This window comes from Hemicordylus capensis, chromosome 6, assembly GCF_027244095.1.
Source record: "Hemicordylus capensis ecotype Gifberg chromosome 6, rHemCap1.1.pri, whole genome shotgun sequence".
In the NCBI taxonomy this organism is placed as follows: domain Eukaryota; kingdom Metazoa; phylum Chordata; class Lepidosauria; order Squamata; family Cordylidae; genus Hemicordylus; species Hemicordylus capensis.
In genome coordinates, this window is record NC_069662.1 from 53223741 (window position 1) to 53239857 (window position 16117).

General features: G+C 45.3%; 1 protein-coding gene across 1 annotated transcript in view; it reads right to left on the minus strand.

Annotated features, from left to right (window-relative positions):
• Positions 1-16117, minus strand: part of ITGA2B (integrin subunit alpha 2b) — a 57621-nt gene that overhangs the window by 37181 nt on the left and 4323 nt on the right. The window contains exons 3-5 of the mRNA XM_053263548.1: positions 6115-6212; positions 4282-4447; positions 1461-1510 (exon numbers count right to left, since the gene is read on the minus strand). Of these exons, the coding sequence (XP_053119523.1) occupies positions 1461-1510; positions 4282-4447; positions 6115-6212 (314 nt within the window). The remainder of the gene's footprint in view (positions 1-1460; positions 1511-4281; positions 4448-6114; positions 6213-16117) is intronic.

A 16117-nucleotide genomic window follows, 5' to 3' on the forward strand; every position in this document is an offset into this window, starting at 1 on the left:
GGTCAGGGCCAACAGCACAGCCACGAAACCCAAAAGCATACAAAAGAAATCACCGAGTTACACTTGCCAGGCCCAGGAGATGAGATGCCTGCCTAGCCGCCTTCATACCCAATTCTGCAAAATCAGGTAGGTAAACATCAGCTGAGACATGTCCGGTCAAAACAATATTTTGTTTCTGTGGGCTCAGCTATCAGGGGACTGACAGGAGTCAGAGCCACCTCCTACACCAGCTCAGGAAGAAGATCCATCTGGCCATTTCCCAGTGGATGGGAGGCTGATGGGAGTGGTGCCCCATGACCCTTCTGCCTCTACTGTCTCAACATTTGGGCCCCAGACAGAGGCAGGGAGCTGGGCCACACTCTCCTTCTTCAAGAGGTCAGTGTGGGACATCCGGGGCTGGAGGTCACCAGCGGATACCTGCTCTAGCAGGAGATTGCCCACCCAGCAGTTACGAGGAGGAAAGGGCAAGCCCACATCCATGATGGAGGACTGGTGCAAGACTAAGTCAGGCCTGATAGAAGAGAAGGTCTAGGGGTGGGGCCATGACAGAAGGTGCTGAGGGACTTGGAGGCAGCAAGCAGGCAGACAACTGCTGTTGTGATTTGCACAGGTTGCCACCAAGAGGACTTTGCAGTTGACCCTGCTGCTTCCCAAGTCATTCACGTCTGATGTGGCACTGCCCCCCTGGGGTGGGGAGGATGCAGCAGTTCCCTTTGTTCTAAACCCTCAAAGAAGACTTCTAGTATTTTGACAAACAGCTGCTGCAAGAAAAAGGTACAACTTTGCTTGATGCCTAAGCTGATGTGTTGACTAAACCTGGTGTGTGTTGAATCTCTTCCTGACCACAAAAATCAACTATTCCCTAAGCTAGAACTGCTCATGCTGTCTCTTTATGGCAAGTTCACTTCTGATCTTGGATCTTCAAGCAGTTACAAAATCAGCACCGCAGAACTATATGTGGTCGAGCAGCAAGAACACTCCTAGAAAGAAAGCCCTAGTCACATGACCATCCGGATGCATGTCAATTGGAGGGAGAAACTGTTGAATTCTGTGCACAGAGATGGGTGCACATGACTGACTGACCACAGGCTTCCCCCAGATAGACTTTCCCCACTGCCACTACGCACCCAGAGGGCTGTGCGTGTACATTTATTTCTGCTAGTGAAGACAACTAGTTCTTCTCACATCTCTCTATCACTTATCACTTGCAAAAAGAGACTAATACATATACTGGCCACATCTACGCTACAACGATAAATTATGGAAGAATGGCAGAACTGCAAAGAACCCTGTGAACTGCAACTTGTGAGAGGTTACCAAGACTTCTATCAGTGTACTCCCTCATTGGACCAGAGTTCCCAGAATCCTTCCGGGGAAGCTGTTAAATAGTTTAGAAGTTAAATAGTTTAGAAATGTCAATATTTTTTTTTTTACTCCCTCTCTTTACATGCAAAACTTACATTGGATATGGCAGCACTGAATCCAATCTCACAGTAGCGGTTGTCATTTTCTGTTGAAGGCAAACAAGATACACACACACAAAAGATTTCTTACAGAGATGCAGGGGAAATAGTTTTACTCAACTATTTCTGAATCTGCTTGCTTCCCATCTTTCAGAATCAATTAACTCTGATTCTATTCCTATGGTAACTTCAGGGATATTCAAAATTCTCTCTCCTGTTGCTTGCAAGTGACATAGCTCCTACAGCATGGCCACCCTCTCCCCACAAACACTTTGCACAGGCTTCTCTGCTCCGCACACATCATTCTGTAAAAAGCTATGCCACAATCCTTTGCAAATAATCCCATTGCACATAATCCAATAATCGGGGTGGAGGGGAGGGAGGGAAGGAACTTCATGGGATGGTTCAAGTTATCTTGGTGCCTGAGGCATTAAATCCAAATTGTGCCACCCAAAGAGTAAAAATGTAAACAAACACAATTACATACTTTAATTGATGCTTCTGGTCAATGACCGAAATAAAGTGTGTTCTGTTCTACTTTAATTGATTAGCTGCTGTCATTTAATGATACCCAAAAATCTACTGCCAGAGGTGGGGCCCCTCAGCCTGCCTAGTGGTGGGTCTGGACCTAGTATTAACCCCAGAATTTGTTTCTCCTACCAGTACAATGGTCAGACTACATGGATAATAATAATAATGTTGTACCTAGATGTGTAGAAATTGGGATTTCAAAAGCGGCAGCCTTCCTCATCTGCTCTATGCCAAGTTTAATCCCTCCCTTTTGCATAATGTTGCCAAGTCTCAGAGTGTGATCTGAGGTTTCAGAGTCCCCCCCTGCTTCAAGTTCTCCCATATGTTGTCTGCTGAACCTTGACAACAGGCTTCATGCAGGTGTTTGTAATACAATGGGTTTATTAATAGGTTTGTATACAGTTGCCAGTCAGGGCTCTGAACACAGGCCTGCAGCAGAATTTTGCCTAGTCCAAGAGAAGTGAGGAAGCAGGGAGCCTGGGGACTGCATTGCTCTTAAGGGGACAGTGCAGAGTTAATTCAATGGGCATTAATACAACATATCTAGGGGAATGAGTAAAAAGTCTCAGGGTGAGAAGCTAGAATCAAGCGGGGACAGACTATTTTATGCTTGGCTTGCGAGCATACAATAGGTAGTATAATACGTTCAACAAATAAATAAAAATCAGTTAAAATAATTTCTGCATATCTGTGGGTTAGGGTTGGGCAGATATGACCTCTGAGGTCATTGTGACTAGGAGCCATTTTGTGGTTCGTTTTGCCCTCCAAAAGCTGTGTGTGTGGGGGGGAATTTCATGGAAAAAATTGTTTTTGGCACTTGGGGTGGACATTGCTGGAGGCCCACAGACTATGGTAGGACACTTTATTTCACACACACCCCTTTTGCCTGTTCTTTCCATGATTATCAAGCAGAGGCATAGTAAGGTTGGAGTGGGCCCAGAGACAAAATTTTAAAATGCCCCCCTACCCACTGAAGCTCAGCTCATGAAGTAAAGAAATCTTAAATGAGGCTGAATAGTGGTAACAAAAAGCGTAGTAAAATTCTCTCTCTCTCTCTCTCCCCTATGTGCCACAATAGAACATCATCCTAAATTATTTTTTTAAAGGTTTTGTAAATTATGGATGATGCAAGTTATTTAATGGTGCTAGAGAAAGACATGCTGTTCTGGTCGCTCCAGGTCTTAACACTCACATCAATTTTGGAAGATGGATACACCTGAAGGAAGCCCAGGTGGGTGCGCGGGGGGTTCCCCCCAAGGGAGTGGGCCCCCAGACAACTGTCTCCCCTTGCCCTATTATAGTTACGCCCCTGTTTTCAAGCCTTCAGGAGCCTAACTCCCATGATGCCATTGCCCTAATTACTTGGTATTTGTAGTTTCCTTATCTGAGGTAATAGTGGGGAACGGAACTCCGTGAATACTGAGGTTTTCCAGCTCATTGGTGGTTAAGCATTTGCGAATTTGTGGCAAACCCTAGAGAAAGGTTTCTCAGTCTTGGGTCCCCAGATGTTGGACTCCCATTATCCCCATCGCCATGGTTGAAGCTGGTGGGGTTCTCACCATGGTTATGGGATTAGGCACATTTAGTCTGACTTCTCAGCAGAGGCCTGTCTGGTCTGGATGACCCTCCAGCATAGCCCTCTGCATCCTCAAAGCTCGCAAGTCATCAAGGTAGTGCCCGGCAGAAGGGAAAATCCTTTGGGATTTTCAAATACAAACTGATAGGCATTTAGCGCACAGCACACCAGATCTGACAGTCATCAAGAAGAATCGGGTTCTGATAACTGATACTGGAATCCCAGGGGATAGATGAGTCGATGAAAAACAATTGGAGAAAATAACTAGATACAAGGACCTTCAGTCTGAAATTGAGCGGCTCTGGAAAAAGAAAACAATACTGGTGCCAATAGTTGTTGGTGCCCTTGGTGCAGTACCAAAAGAACTTGAACACCATCTTAACACCTTGGGAATCGATAAAATTACAACGCATCAGCTACAGAAGGCCACACTACTCAGGACAGCACAAATATTACGACGCTACCTTTAATTTTTCTTTGGTTATCCTAGACCCTTGGAAAGGGCCCGGTAATTAAAGTACCAAATCCGGTCAATAACATCTGGTAGACTGTGTGTAAATAGCATAATAGTATTTATTTGATTGATTTGTGTATCAAGCATTCCATCTCTCAAATGCAAATGTTCTGGGTGGGGTTTCTTCTCACCACTCACTCAAGGTCTGGCTTTTTCACGGGTTCCCCCATTTCCCACCAGGCACAACCTGTACTCACGATAATACGTTGCCTTGTACACTGGGCGCATTTTGATTTGACGGCATGGTGAATATTCAACAATGTGCTGCTGGCCTGTTGAGGCCACAAAGCAGCTGCCCACCGGAGTCTTCATGGCGTCCTCCTTATCGTCAAAGGCATTCCAGTGCTGCAGAGGGGCACATGCCTAAGACGGAGAATTGGGGAGAATGTTGTGTCATTCACCATCCCACAGCCTCCAGGAGACACAAGCCTGGTAGTGACAGCGTAACAGAAGAATAGTTACAGCTGAAGAATTTCAGATGGATCTGGACTACAAGGTGGAAGAAATCAATACAGGGGCGCTTTTCAGATTACACTCTGTTCAGCAGTCAAATGCTTCGGCTTGGCAGGATCATTTTGAAAGCACGGGGAGGGGAGATCACCATGATGTACTGCACAGTGCATCCTGGGAGTTCCAGGAGCCAGGGTGACACATCCCCGCCCCCGACCCTCCCCACTGCCTTGGATAAATCCAGCAATGCAAGGGGAATTATCTGCAGGGGGAGGCTAGGTTTAATGCACTCTCCCCACAGCCCACTTTGGAGTCCTTCTCCGTAATCGTGAGAAGAGTCTCTTTGTTTCCATCCTACTGCACAAAGCAGTTCTGCAGGTTTTGGGTTTTGTGCACTTCAAGCTGAAGTGAGGGAAATGCAGGCTGTTCCTAAGGCAAAGGGGTAATTCAACAGTCCTTGCAGCGTGAGTAGTACCTATTGGCCAGGATCAGGTCACTGGAGGAGCCAAGTAACACACTGCTCTCTCTCCGCACACTCTGTTTGCTGGGGTAGTTTTGCAAGGTTTTTAAAGGGTTTTATTTTATTTTATTTTGATAAGGACAGCATGATAGACAGACAAATCATAAACAAACTGACTTAATAGCTTATTCCATGTCATTCTGAAGAAGGTGGGTCAGGGATTTTCAAACAAAGTGTTCTCAGCGTCCAGCTTCTAATCAGGATTTTAATTTGTAGTTTTAAAATTTTATGTCTTAGAGCTTTATCTACATTTTAAATTGGTTTTATTATGTTAATGTTTTTATTATTGTTGTGTTTTAAATTGTAAACTGTCCAGAGATTTTTTTTTATATAGGGCGGTATAGAAATGTGTTAGCTGAATTAAAAAAAATCTGACTAAACAACAATGTCCAAGATGGTTTGTGTGAATCCAAGTCAGTTAAGATAATATAAAATTGTGATGTTTGCAGTATAGCTCTATGCTTCTATTGAAAAAAAACTAACTTGAGAGTGCACTGTCTCACTCGACTAGCATTAGAGTGAATAAGCCTGGAATTTTTTTGTTTTGGGTTTTAATGTGCAAATCTATATAGGTTATCAAGACACTGAAGCAAGAATCCCAATCTCCTTTATTACATTTTTCTTTGTTATCTAGCTTTTGAAATTCAAATTGGGGCTAGAATCACCACAACAAATAATTGGGAAATAATTCCAAAAATCTGACATTTTTACTTTTTGTTAGTGTACAGTCTTACTGCCTTATAATTTATGATTATGAAATACTTTTTAAAAATTGTATCAATCAAAATGTTGAAAAGCTAAGATTTCAGGTTTTATTTACTTCATTTATATCCCACTTTTCCTCCTAGGAGCCGAGTGTAGTGCAAGGTTATGTTTATCCTCACAACAGCCCTGTGAGGTAGGTTGGGCTGAGCGATACATGACTGGCCCAGAGTCACCCAGTGAGTTTCATGGATGGATTTGAACTCGGGTCTCCCCAGTCTTAACATCTCTAATTTGTGCTGAGTTTTATTTTTCCCTTGACTAATCTTCTTAGAGATTATTAGCTTCTGATACCTACCATGATATTGTCTTTCCAGGTGTTCACAGATGCTCCAAACCACTGTTTGGTCTTGAAGGTTTTCACAGTAATGGTACCAATTTTATCCTCCTGATCACCTGGACAGTGGCAGGGGTGTGGTATGAAAGAAGCAATAAATGAGTGAGAGAAGAAGACAGGTGCTAAAGACCCCCCCAAAATCATTCCCTTCAGCCATGACCATACGTGGGTTACTCTGTCTTTAATTTTGTCCATTCCCCACAATTGTTCCATAGTCCATGAGCCAAGCCCACAAATTTTGGTCATTGGAACCATCTCAGGAGACGTATGCTCATAACAATTTTTGGCAACGTCTGCCCCACTAGAGATGGAGAATAGGAAACAGCTTTGTTGCACTTACAGCTTTCTGTGTGTTATCACCCCTTTTGTATCCCAACCTCCAAATGCTTAGGATAACATTGAAGTCCTTTTTGCACAGGGAAAAGGGTCAGGGTTAGGGCAACAATGAACAGATTGTTTTATTCTGTCCATGGAGTAAGAGACATCCTGCCAATTTTCATTCCCATTCCTCTGAAAACACTGATAAAATTTTTTTAGTAGTTTTTGCGCCATTGGCCACTGCAGGCGCGATGGTCAGGACAATAAAAGCATAACACACTAAAAGCTGAAAGTACTGCAATGTTATCACCTAGTTTACATCTCTGTGGGTGTAGATCTTGTTAAAAAAACACAATGAGCATTCTCCCTCTGTGGTGTTTTTGGTCAATCCATTCCTTGATCCAGGCCAGCTTTTGAATGGTGCTTTAGTTACTTTTATTCCAGTCCTGGAGCACAGGCAGGGCTAACTTAAGAGCCTGCAGCAAGAGCACCGAAAGCAGACTTCCCTCTCTGTAAAATAATATCTATTTCAGTAAACCATTAATATTCCCAATTCTACTCCACTACCTTGTCCTTGCATACCACAACTCTTTCCTCGGGATTCTACACCCCACAGATGGTACTGACCACCCTAGCTGGCTCATGTGCTATTAGCTACCATCCAATTGCTCACATTTCTCTCCCACCCCTCCAGAGCAGCCCCTCAACTTGGGAATGTCTCCTTCTTCTATAATTCCTTCCTGATTATCCATATGGTTAAAATAAAGAGAGTGTCAGTTTCTCTCTCACACACAAAGCCACACTGGTGCTTTTCTCAATAGACCCCAGAACAATTAAAATATTTAGGGGGGAAAGATTCCAGCAGCAGCCTCCCCAAAGATTAAAAATCCACATCACATGTTCATTCCACAAACTACAAGATTAATGCAGGAACACTGGGGGGAAATATGAAAAGTTTAACTTTCATAATCTGAAGATGTATTTCACAAGTATAGTAAATATGCCAGTTTTAAAAAATGACCATGCAAAAATTGCAAAAGAAATTATTGTGGTACTGGTCAGGTTCAGAAATGACCCCTCCGCAACGTATCAAACACACCGAAATCTACCTCAAAGTGAAAGGACTTTATAATGGGAATGTAATGCTGACAATACATCTGAAAACCTATGAGTGGCCATAGTCAGAAACTACCCTGAAAAGGCTAACATGATCTGTTTCCTGATGCTAGATCTTTCATCAGACTATGAACATTGGCTGCCATCCAGACAAACATAGCACAGTTGCTTCTGAAGTGCAGAGGTGCACCTGGGTCATTTTGGAGCCTGGATCTAAAGGCCTTTGGAGTACATCCACCCCACCCTGCTGCAAGTTAATAGCACTTACATTTATATACCGCTCTATAGCTGGAAGCTCTCTAAGCGGTTTACAATGATTTAGCATATTGCCCCCCAACATTCTGGGTACTCATTTTACCGACCTCGGAAGGATGGAAGGCAGAGTCAACCTTGAGCCCCTGGTCAGGATCGAACTTGTAACCTTCTGGTTACAGGGCGGCAGTTTTACCACTGCGCCACCAGGGGCTGCGCCACCAGGGGTTAAGTTTTTTTTTTTTTTTAACATGTATATTCTTGAGGGCACAAACCACACCACCCAGGACAGGATAAAAAGGATTTGGAGGTCCCCAGGGGGCATGGAGGTCCAGGGGTAACAGCGCCACTGCTGAAGAGTTAAACTCACTCAGCTCCACCATTCATGCAATGGTGGGGCAACAATTTCCAGGAACCTCCCCTGCCCCCAGAAGTGCTTCATACCACCCAAAAATAGTTTGTGGCGGCACAGAGCGCTTCTGGACGAAGGGGAGGTTGTGAAAGTTTCCCCACCCTCCACAAGCACCAGTGCAGCATTCATCTGGAACACTTTAGAAGCACCGGTGCTACCCCAGTGCTTCTCCCATTGCATTGGTGCTTCATTAGTCTGGATGCCGGCCACTGTATTTTGTCATTGACATAGATCACAGAGAGAAAGCAGCAAGCACTGACACCAGTCCTTGCCATCGATCATCCCCTTTGGTGGAAAGCCATGAAGACAGCAGCAATGGGAAATGATCCTTCGAATTATTGTACTGAGACTTGGAGGCTTTCATATCCTAATGAATGTTCTGGCATGAATTGCTTACATGATGGATGGTACAGGGCTAAGAGCCTTTGGAGCCGGTAGATGCTCCTAACACAGTTCTCTGTTTACTCAGCTGAAAGGCATTTTTAAACATTTGAGGACATCTTTTTGTGAATTCTACTCTGCATTATCTGTTAGTTTTAGAAGAACTGCAAGGCAAGGATTCGGGAATAAGGATTCAGTGCCACTTGACTTTAGAGAACAATTACTTGAAATACATGGTTGGAGGATATGTAACCTCTTAAGTCCCATCTATGTTTCATTTTGTTGCTCTTGTTAAGTGTTTACTAATCTTTTTATTCTTTGGTTACAAAGAAAGGGAAACAAACTTCCATCTATGGCACACGGGTCATCCCTCCCAGATCCCTTATAAGTTAGCATGTAATAATTTGAACTGAATGGCAGCTTGAACAGCAGAAGGGGGTAACATTTGAACTTGGGCAACAGAAGAAAGGGAAAGGTAAAAGGAAAAAACTGAGTGTGAGTGGGTGAGAAAGAAAATATCCTTCTATAGCTGGGTCAGTGAAAAGTCAGTCAAATTGTTGTTCCGGTGTATTGTCAATAGCTTTAAGGCATGTTGACCTGAGGGTTTTTTGGGGGTGGTGGTGGATGTGTTTGTAGGTTGTGTGCAGTTTTCTACAGGCAAAGAGAACACTTGAATGCTTACATGATCTCTCACTGCAAGTTCCATCATATTCTTGTGCTATTCCTCCAAACCAGGTGAAAATGTGGTCTTCCAAGCCTGTGATAGAAGCTTCTTGTTTGCCAAGTACCCATTTTACATATTTATCAAGGGTCCCCCTATAGATGGTACATGGCCAAGAATTGCTGTGGTAGCAGATATTCAGGTATTCTGGTCACAAAGCCAATTATTCTTTCTGTTACTTGCCAGAATGAAGATATTATTGAACAGCTTGAACACATACATACCAGGTTGGCTTTAGGGATATTGCTTCTCTTGGAGTGAGTGAACAAACATTTGCTTACTCCTGTATTCTAGGAATTCAGGAAGGGGATCTTAAAACTGGAGGAAAGTTATCTTCTACCAACTGGAGATGGGACTTAACTTTTGGGGGTGGTTATATGGTCTTCCACCACTAGTTAATGGTACTCAATTTGGCTTCCATTGAGTTATATCTAGTGCACCACCTACAATCAAGATCCAACATTGCTAATATGAAGACTGCCACATTTCTCTTTACTTCTGCTCTGTGCCATATAAGGGACTCGTGTGTGCCAATTAGTGCTGGAGACAGAGCAATACAATTGAAAAATTGTTATATATTTTAAATTGAAGAACAGCCATTATTGTTTCTTTGGTCCAGCCCTGGGAACAAACTGAAATGTGTCTTGCATCTAGCAGAGGCTAGTCTAATTAGGTCTGCATTAAATCTCCTGTATTTTATCTCAGGCTCTCCAAACTGCAAACTTTGGGCCTTTTCCATCATATCCCCCTTACTATATCTTGCATCTTACTCCCTCTCCACCTTCCCTATTTTGCTCAACACCCAGTCTGAAGAAGAGTTCTGGAGAATTCATTGTTCACTACTCTATGATTTTTTAAAATTGATTGATTAAGTGTCATCAAGTCGGTGTCGACTCTTAGCGACCACACAGACAGATTCTCTCCAGGATGATCTGTCCTCAACTTGGCCTTCACGGTCTCTCAGTCAGTGGTTCATTCACTGCTGTCGTAATCAAGTCTATATCCACCTTGCTGCTGGTCATCCTCTTCTTCTCTTTCCTTTAACTTTTCCCAGCATTATCGACTTCTCAAGGGAGCTGGGTCTCTGTATAATGTGTCCAAAGTATGATAGTTTGAGCCTGGTCATTTGTGCCTCGAGTGAAAATTCTGGGTTGATTTGTTGATCCATTTGTTTGTTTTCCTCGCTGTCCATGGTATCCTCAAGAGTCTTCTCCAGCACCAAAGTTCAAAAGCGTCAATACTTTTTCTTTCTTGCTTCTTCAAAGTCCAGCTTCCGCATCCATAGAGTGTCACAGGAAAAACCATTGTCTGAACTATTCTAATCTTTGTAGGTGCAGACACGTCACGGCATCTAAATATCCTTTCCAAGGCCTTCATTGCAACCCTACCAAGTGCTAGTCTGCGGCATATTTCTTGACTGCTGGATCCTTTACTGTCGATGGTCAGTCCTAAAAGGCAGAAGCTATCCACCACTTCAGTGTCTTCATTATCAATTCTGAGGCTGGTTGCTGTACCCATTGTCATTAGTTTAGTCTTCTTTACACATAATTGTTGTCCCATTTTTTTCACTGTGTTCCTTGACTAATTGGTGGGCCCTTGAGAGGAGCTCTCCCTGCTGTCTCCTCTGCACAGATGACCCAACCTGTCATTATTTGGGAGGCAGGCGGTCCCACCAGGAGCTCTCACCACCATCCCTGTTCTGCCACACAGCAGCAGTTTTAAAAGGTATTAAAACACAGATTTAACTCCCCCCCCAAGATTTGCTGCCCCTCAAAAGTTGCCACCATTGGCAAGTTCCTATATTGCCTATGGGTTAATCCACCCCTGACAAACAACATGCATTTGGTGAAGACCCTCAGGGCAGAGGCCAAACCAAAAGGTAGAGCAACATATTGGTATGTTTCAAACCCAGTCTTGAGTTTGGAGAATATCCTGTTAAGGAAAGGTGAAAACAGGCGTCTTTTAATTCCACTAGGCAAACCAAGCACCTTTGTAGAGTACCATTCCTATGGTGACTATATGGAAGCAATGGTACTGTATATAAAGGCTGAGACCTTGTAAATCAAATAGCATCCTCTTTGGGGATGCTAAAGTACCTTGAATAAAAGCTGCTGTGATCTTTGGTCACTGGTTCGATAGCTTGCTTTTGGAGAAAGGTGTGCACCTTCTCTAGAAGGTGAGATGATGAAGTAGTGGTACAAATCCCAGAGAACTGGCGTGGGGTGGGGCTGTTGATGCAACTCTGTGGCATGGCTGGAATGAATGATTGATGGAACCCATATGTCTGAGGTTATGTGCTGCCAAGCTGGGAAGAATGGGCTCAGTCTGGAGCCATTGGAGTCAGGAGCGCTTTGCATAAGCAGAAGACTTTGGTTTGGAGGCAGTGGGTTTAGCCATGGCTGTAGAGGAAGCTGGATGCCTCATATGTTGGAACTTGTAGGAGCAAAAGGAATCCTGGTTTTGGTAGGGCTTCTGTTTGTAATTTTGAGGATGAGACCAATGCTTCCATCGGGGCTGCTAAGAGGAGGGCTGATTCAGACCCATCGATCATGCAGAACACCACAATTTTTGGACACACTCCAGGGTGTCATCAGTCTTGGCATCAAAAAGAGCCTCCCCATCTAAAGGCAGATCCTCCGCCCTTGCTCTAGCTCCCAGTGAAAGGGCGGAGGATTGGAGCCAGGCATGCCTTCGCAGAGATACAGCAGAGGCCATAGTTCTGGATCCACTGTCAGCTCCATGATGAGCTGAGTGTGGTTGTTTAGCTAGCTTGAGTCCCTAAGAGAGAAAAGACAGCAGCTGACTCCTTTTGATCAGGTTGCAATTGATCTATTATGGGTGTTCACTTCTCAAACAAGAAATGCTGATACCCAGCCCTACACGCTTGGCACTTGGCAACTCTCAGTTGCAAACTAGCAGTGGAGTACATCTTCCATCCCAGAAAATCAAGTCCTCTCTCCTTTGGGACTGGGTTCTGGTATGGTTAGGTGAGATGGCGGCTTCTATTACAATGGAAATAGCGACAGGGTGTTTAATAAGGAAGGTGGCAGTCTTCTAGGCTCCAGTCTTTGAGCTGTGGGGGGTATAGAAGTAAGTTTGCTTTTTTAATTTTGCCATTAATTCTTAGCTACTTCCTTCTTAGCTACTTAGAATTAATCACCACTAGCTGACCCACACAGAGCATCTGTGCGCTATTTGGGACCGACTGTTCCCCCTTCCCTCCTGCCCCACTCTCCCTCCCCCTCCCTCCCCCTGCCCCACTCTCTTGCTCCCCTCCCCTCCCTCCTGCCCCACTCTCTCATCTCACCCTCCTTCCCCCTCCTTCCCCATTCTCTCTCCCCTTCACCCCTCTTGCCCCCACCCTCCTGCCCCCTCCCCCTGCCCCACTCTCCTGCCCCACTCTCTCTTGCCCCCCTCCCCCTCAACTCTCTCTCCCTCCCACCCCTCTTTCATCTCATCCTCCTTCCCCTCTCCTGCCCCTCTCCCTCCCCCGCCACACTCTCTCTTTCCCACTCACCCCCTTTCCAGTCTCTCCGCTGCTTCCCCCCCACTTTCTTGTCTCGCTGGCCGGCCATCCCGCCGCCGCCTCCCGCCCCCAGCTGCCAGTCTGGGCTCTGCCACCTCCTCTTTACCCGGGACGGCCTGGCTTGCTGTTCCACCGCCTCTGCCTTCTGCCCCCAGAGGCCAGACCGGGCTTTGCCACCACTGCTGCCGCCTCCCCCTTACCTGGGACGGCCCGGCCTGACCAGGCCAGGACGTCCTGCTGCCACCTCCCGTTTTGTGGCCTGCCACCGCCACCATCCTCTGCCATTTTTTTTGCCCCAATGCCAGGAACTCTCACAAGAGTTCTGCTTCCAAATCCTGGGCACGCATGCTGGCTAAGAGAATTAAATATATAGATTAGCTACTTCCAATAGTGCGGGGAGCAAAGGAAGTGATATTGGTGTTTGTGTATCTGACTCCAACCAAATACTGGGTCCTTAAGAGATTGCACAGGTTGCTGAATCTCTAAACCCAGTGCTGCTGCTAAATGAACCAATTGTTCAGAATAGCATTTGAAATCTTCAGCTGAGGGACCTGGTTTAAAGTTTTGATTTGACCCAGGGGGCCACTCGGGGTTTATCAGCTGTTTGAAGCACTGCCAACAACCCACATAGCCTTACCTTGCTCCTCTGCAATGCCAGGTCGGTCCAAAATAAACCCGAGGTCATCCATGATTTGATTATGGATGAAGGGGCTGACCTGGTGTGCATCACCGAGACTTGGTTGGGGGAGGCTGGTGGCCCAGTCTGGTCCCCTTGGTATACGGAAGATCTACGGGGGCAGAAGCGGCAAGGTAGGCGACTGGAGCACAAGTGGAGAAAGACTCGACTGGAATCCGACAGATTACGACATAGAGCACATTTAAAGATCTATGCTCAGGCAATATATGCGGCAAAGAAGAGGTTCTTTTCTGCTCATATTGCCTCTGCGAGTTCACATCCAGTGGAGTTGTTCAGGGTTGTGAGGGGGCTAGTAAGTGCCCCCCCTTCCTTGAATCAGAATTTGGAGCCATCAGTTACCTGCTGTGATGTGTTTAAAGAGTATTTTGCAGATAAAATCTCTCAGATTCAGGCCAACCTAGATGGAGACTCCACAATTAATTCGATGTCTGAATTGGAGGTATCCGACAACTCCTCTTATGTAGTTCGACTGGATCGGTTTCAGTTTGTGACTCCTGAGGACGTGGACAAGCTGCTCGGAGCAGTGAGGCCTACCACTTGTTCTCTTGACCCTTGTCCAACATGCCTTGTTCTATCTAGCAGGGAGGCTGTTGTAGGAGGCCTGGTAGAAATCATAAATGCTTCTCTGAGGGAGGGCAGGATGCCTCTTTGTCTTAAGGAGGCAATTATTAGACCACTTCTTAAGAAGCCTGCATTTGATCCCTCAGAGCTGAGCAATTATAGGCCTGTTTCCAATCTCCCATGGCTGGGCAAGGTAATTGAGAAGGTGGTGGCCTCTCAGCTCTAGGCAGTCGTGGAGAAAACTGATTATCTAGACCCATTTCAAACTGGTTTTTGGGTGGGCTATGGGGTGGAGACTGCCTTGGTCGGCTTGATGGATGATCTCCAATTGGGAATGGACAGAGGAAGTGTGACTCTGTTGGTCCTTTTGGATCTCTCGGCGGCTTTCGATACTAACAACCATAGTATCCTTCTGGAATGTCTGAGGGTGTGGGTGTGGGGGGCACTGTTTTACAGTGGTTCCATTCCTACCTCTCGGACAGATTCCAGATGGTGTCGATTGGAGACTGTTGCTCTTCAAAATCTGAGCTTGAGTATGGTGTCCCTCAAGGCTCCATACTTTCTCCAATGCTCTTTAACATCTACATGAAACCGCTGGGAGAGATCATCAGCGGATTTGGAGTGGGGTGTTATCAGTATGCTGATGACACCCAAATCTACTTCTCCATGTCAACTTCTTCAGGAGATGGCATAACTTCCCTAAATGCTTGCCTGGAAGCAGTAATGGGCTGGATGAGGGAGAATAAACTGAAGCTGAATCCAGATAAGACGGAGGTACTTATTGTGCGGGGTCAGAACTCTAGAGACGGTTTTGATCTGCCTGTTCTAGATGGGGTCACACTTCCCCAAAAGGAACAGGTTCACAGTCTGGGAGTACTACTGGATCCACACCTCTCCCTGGTTTCTCAGGTTGAGGCGGTGGCCAGGGGTGCTTTTTATCAGCTTCGGCTGATTCGCCAGCTGCGTCCGTTTCTTGAGATGAACGACCTCAAAACAGTGGTACATATGTTGGTAACTTCCAGACTTGACTTCTGCAATGCGCTCTATGTGGGGCTGCCTTTGTACGTAGTCCAGAAGCTTCAGTTGGTACAGAACACAGCGGCCAGGTTGATTTCTGGGTCATTTCAGAGAGACCACATCACTCCTTTGTTGATAGAGTTACACTGGCTGCCGATAGGTTTCCGGGCAAAATACAAAGTGCTTGTCATAACTTATAAAGCCCTAAATGGCTTAGGCCCTGGGAATCTAAGAGAACGTCTTCTTCATTATGATCCCCACCATCCACTGAGGTTGTCTGGAAAGGTCCGTCTTCAGTTGTCGCCAGTTCGGCTGGTGGCCACACGGGGATGGGCTTTCTCGGTTGCTGCCCCAAGACTGTGGAATGCACTCCCTACTGAGATATGATCCTCCCCATCTCTGACAATTTTTAGAAAGCATTTGAAAACCCACCACTTCACCCAAGCTTTTTCTGTTCTTTAAGATTTTAAGGTTTTAATTTGTGGTTTATTTTAAATTGTTAAATTGTTTTAAGTTTTTGTATATTTTAAAACTTGTTTTATACTATTGTTAACCGCCCAGAGATAAAAGTTTGAGGCAGTGTAGAAATGTAATAAAATAAATAAATAAATAAATCCACTGCTAGCCCCAGTGCCGGCACTGCAGTAATGTCATAGGCACAAGTTGCTCTTTCACACACAATTATGACTCCTAACTTCAGTATTGCAACAGCTGCCACAGCAGCACCCTTAGCAGCAAGCATAGCCATCAGATCAACTAGGACATCTTGAGCCAAATTTTGACTGAAGTGTCGAGACTGAGGAACTGTGCCTGGCAACAAGTGCAGAGCGTTTAGCCAATAAAGCCCACTCTCAAAGCAGTGATTGGAGCCAGAAAGCCCGATTCCGATGGGCTTGCTTTGTAAATTTCAAACAGGCTGAACAGGAGTCAACTGTGTGCTTCACCCAGTCAGAGGAGGCACTT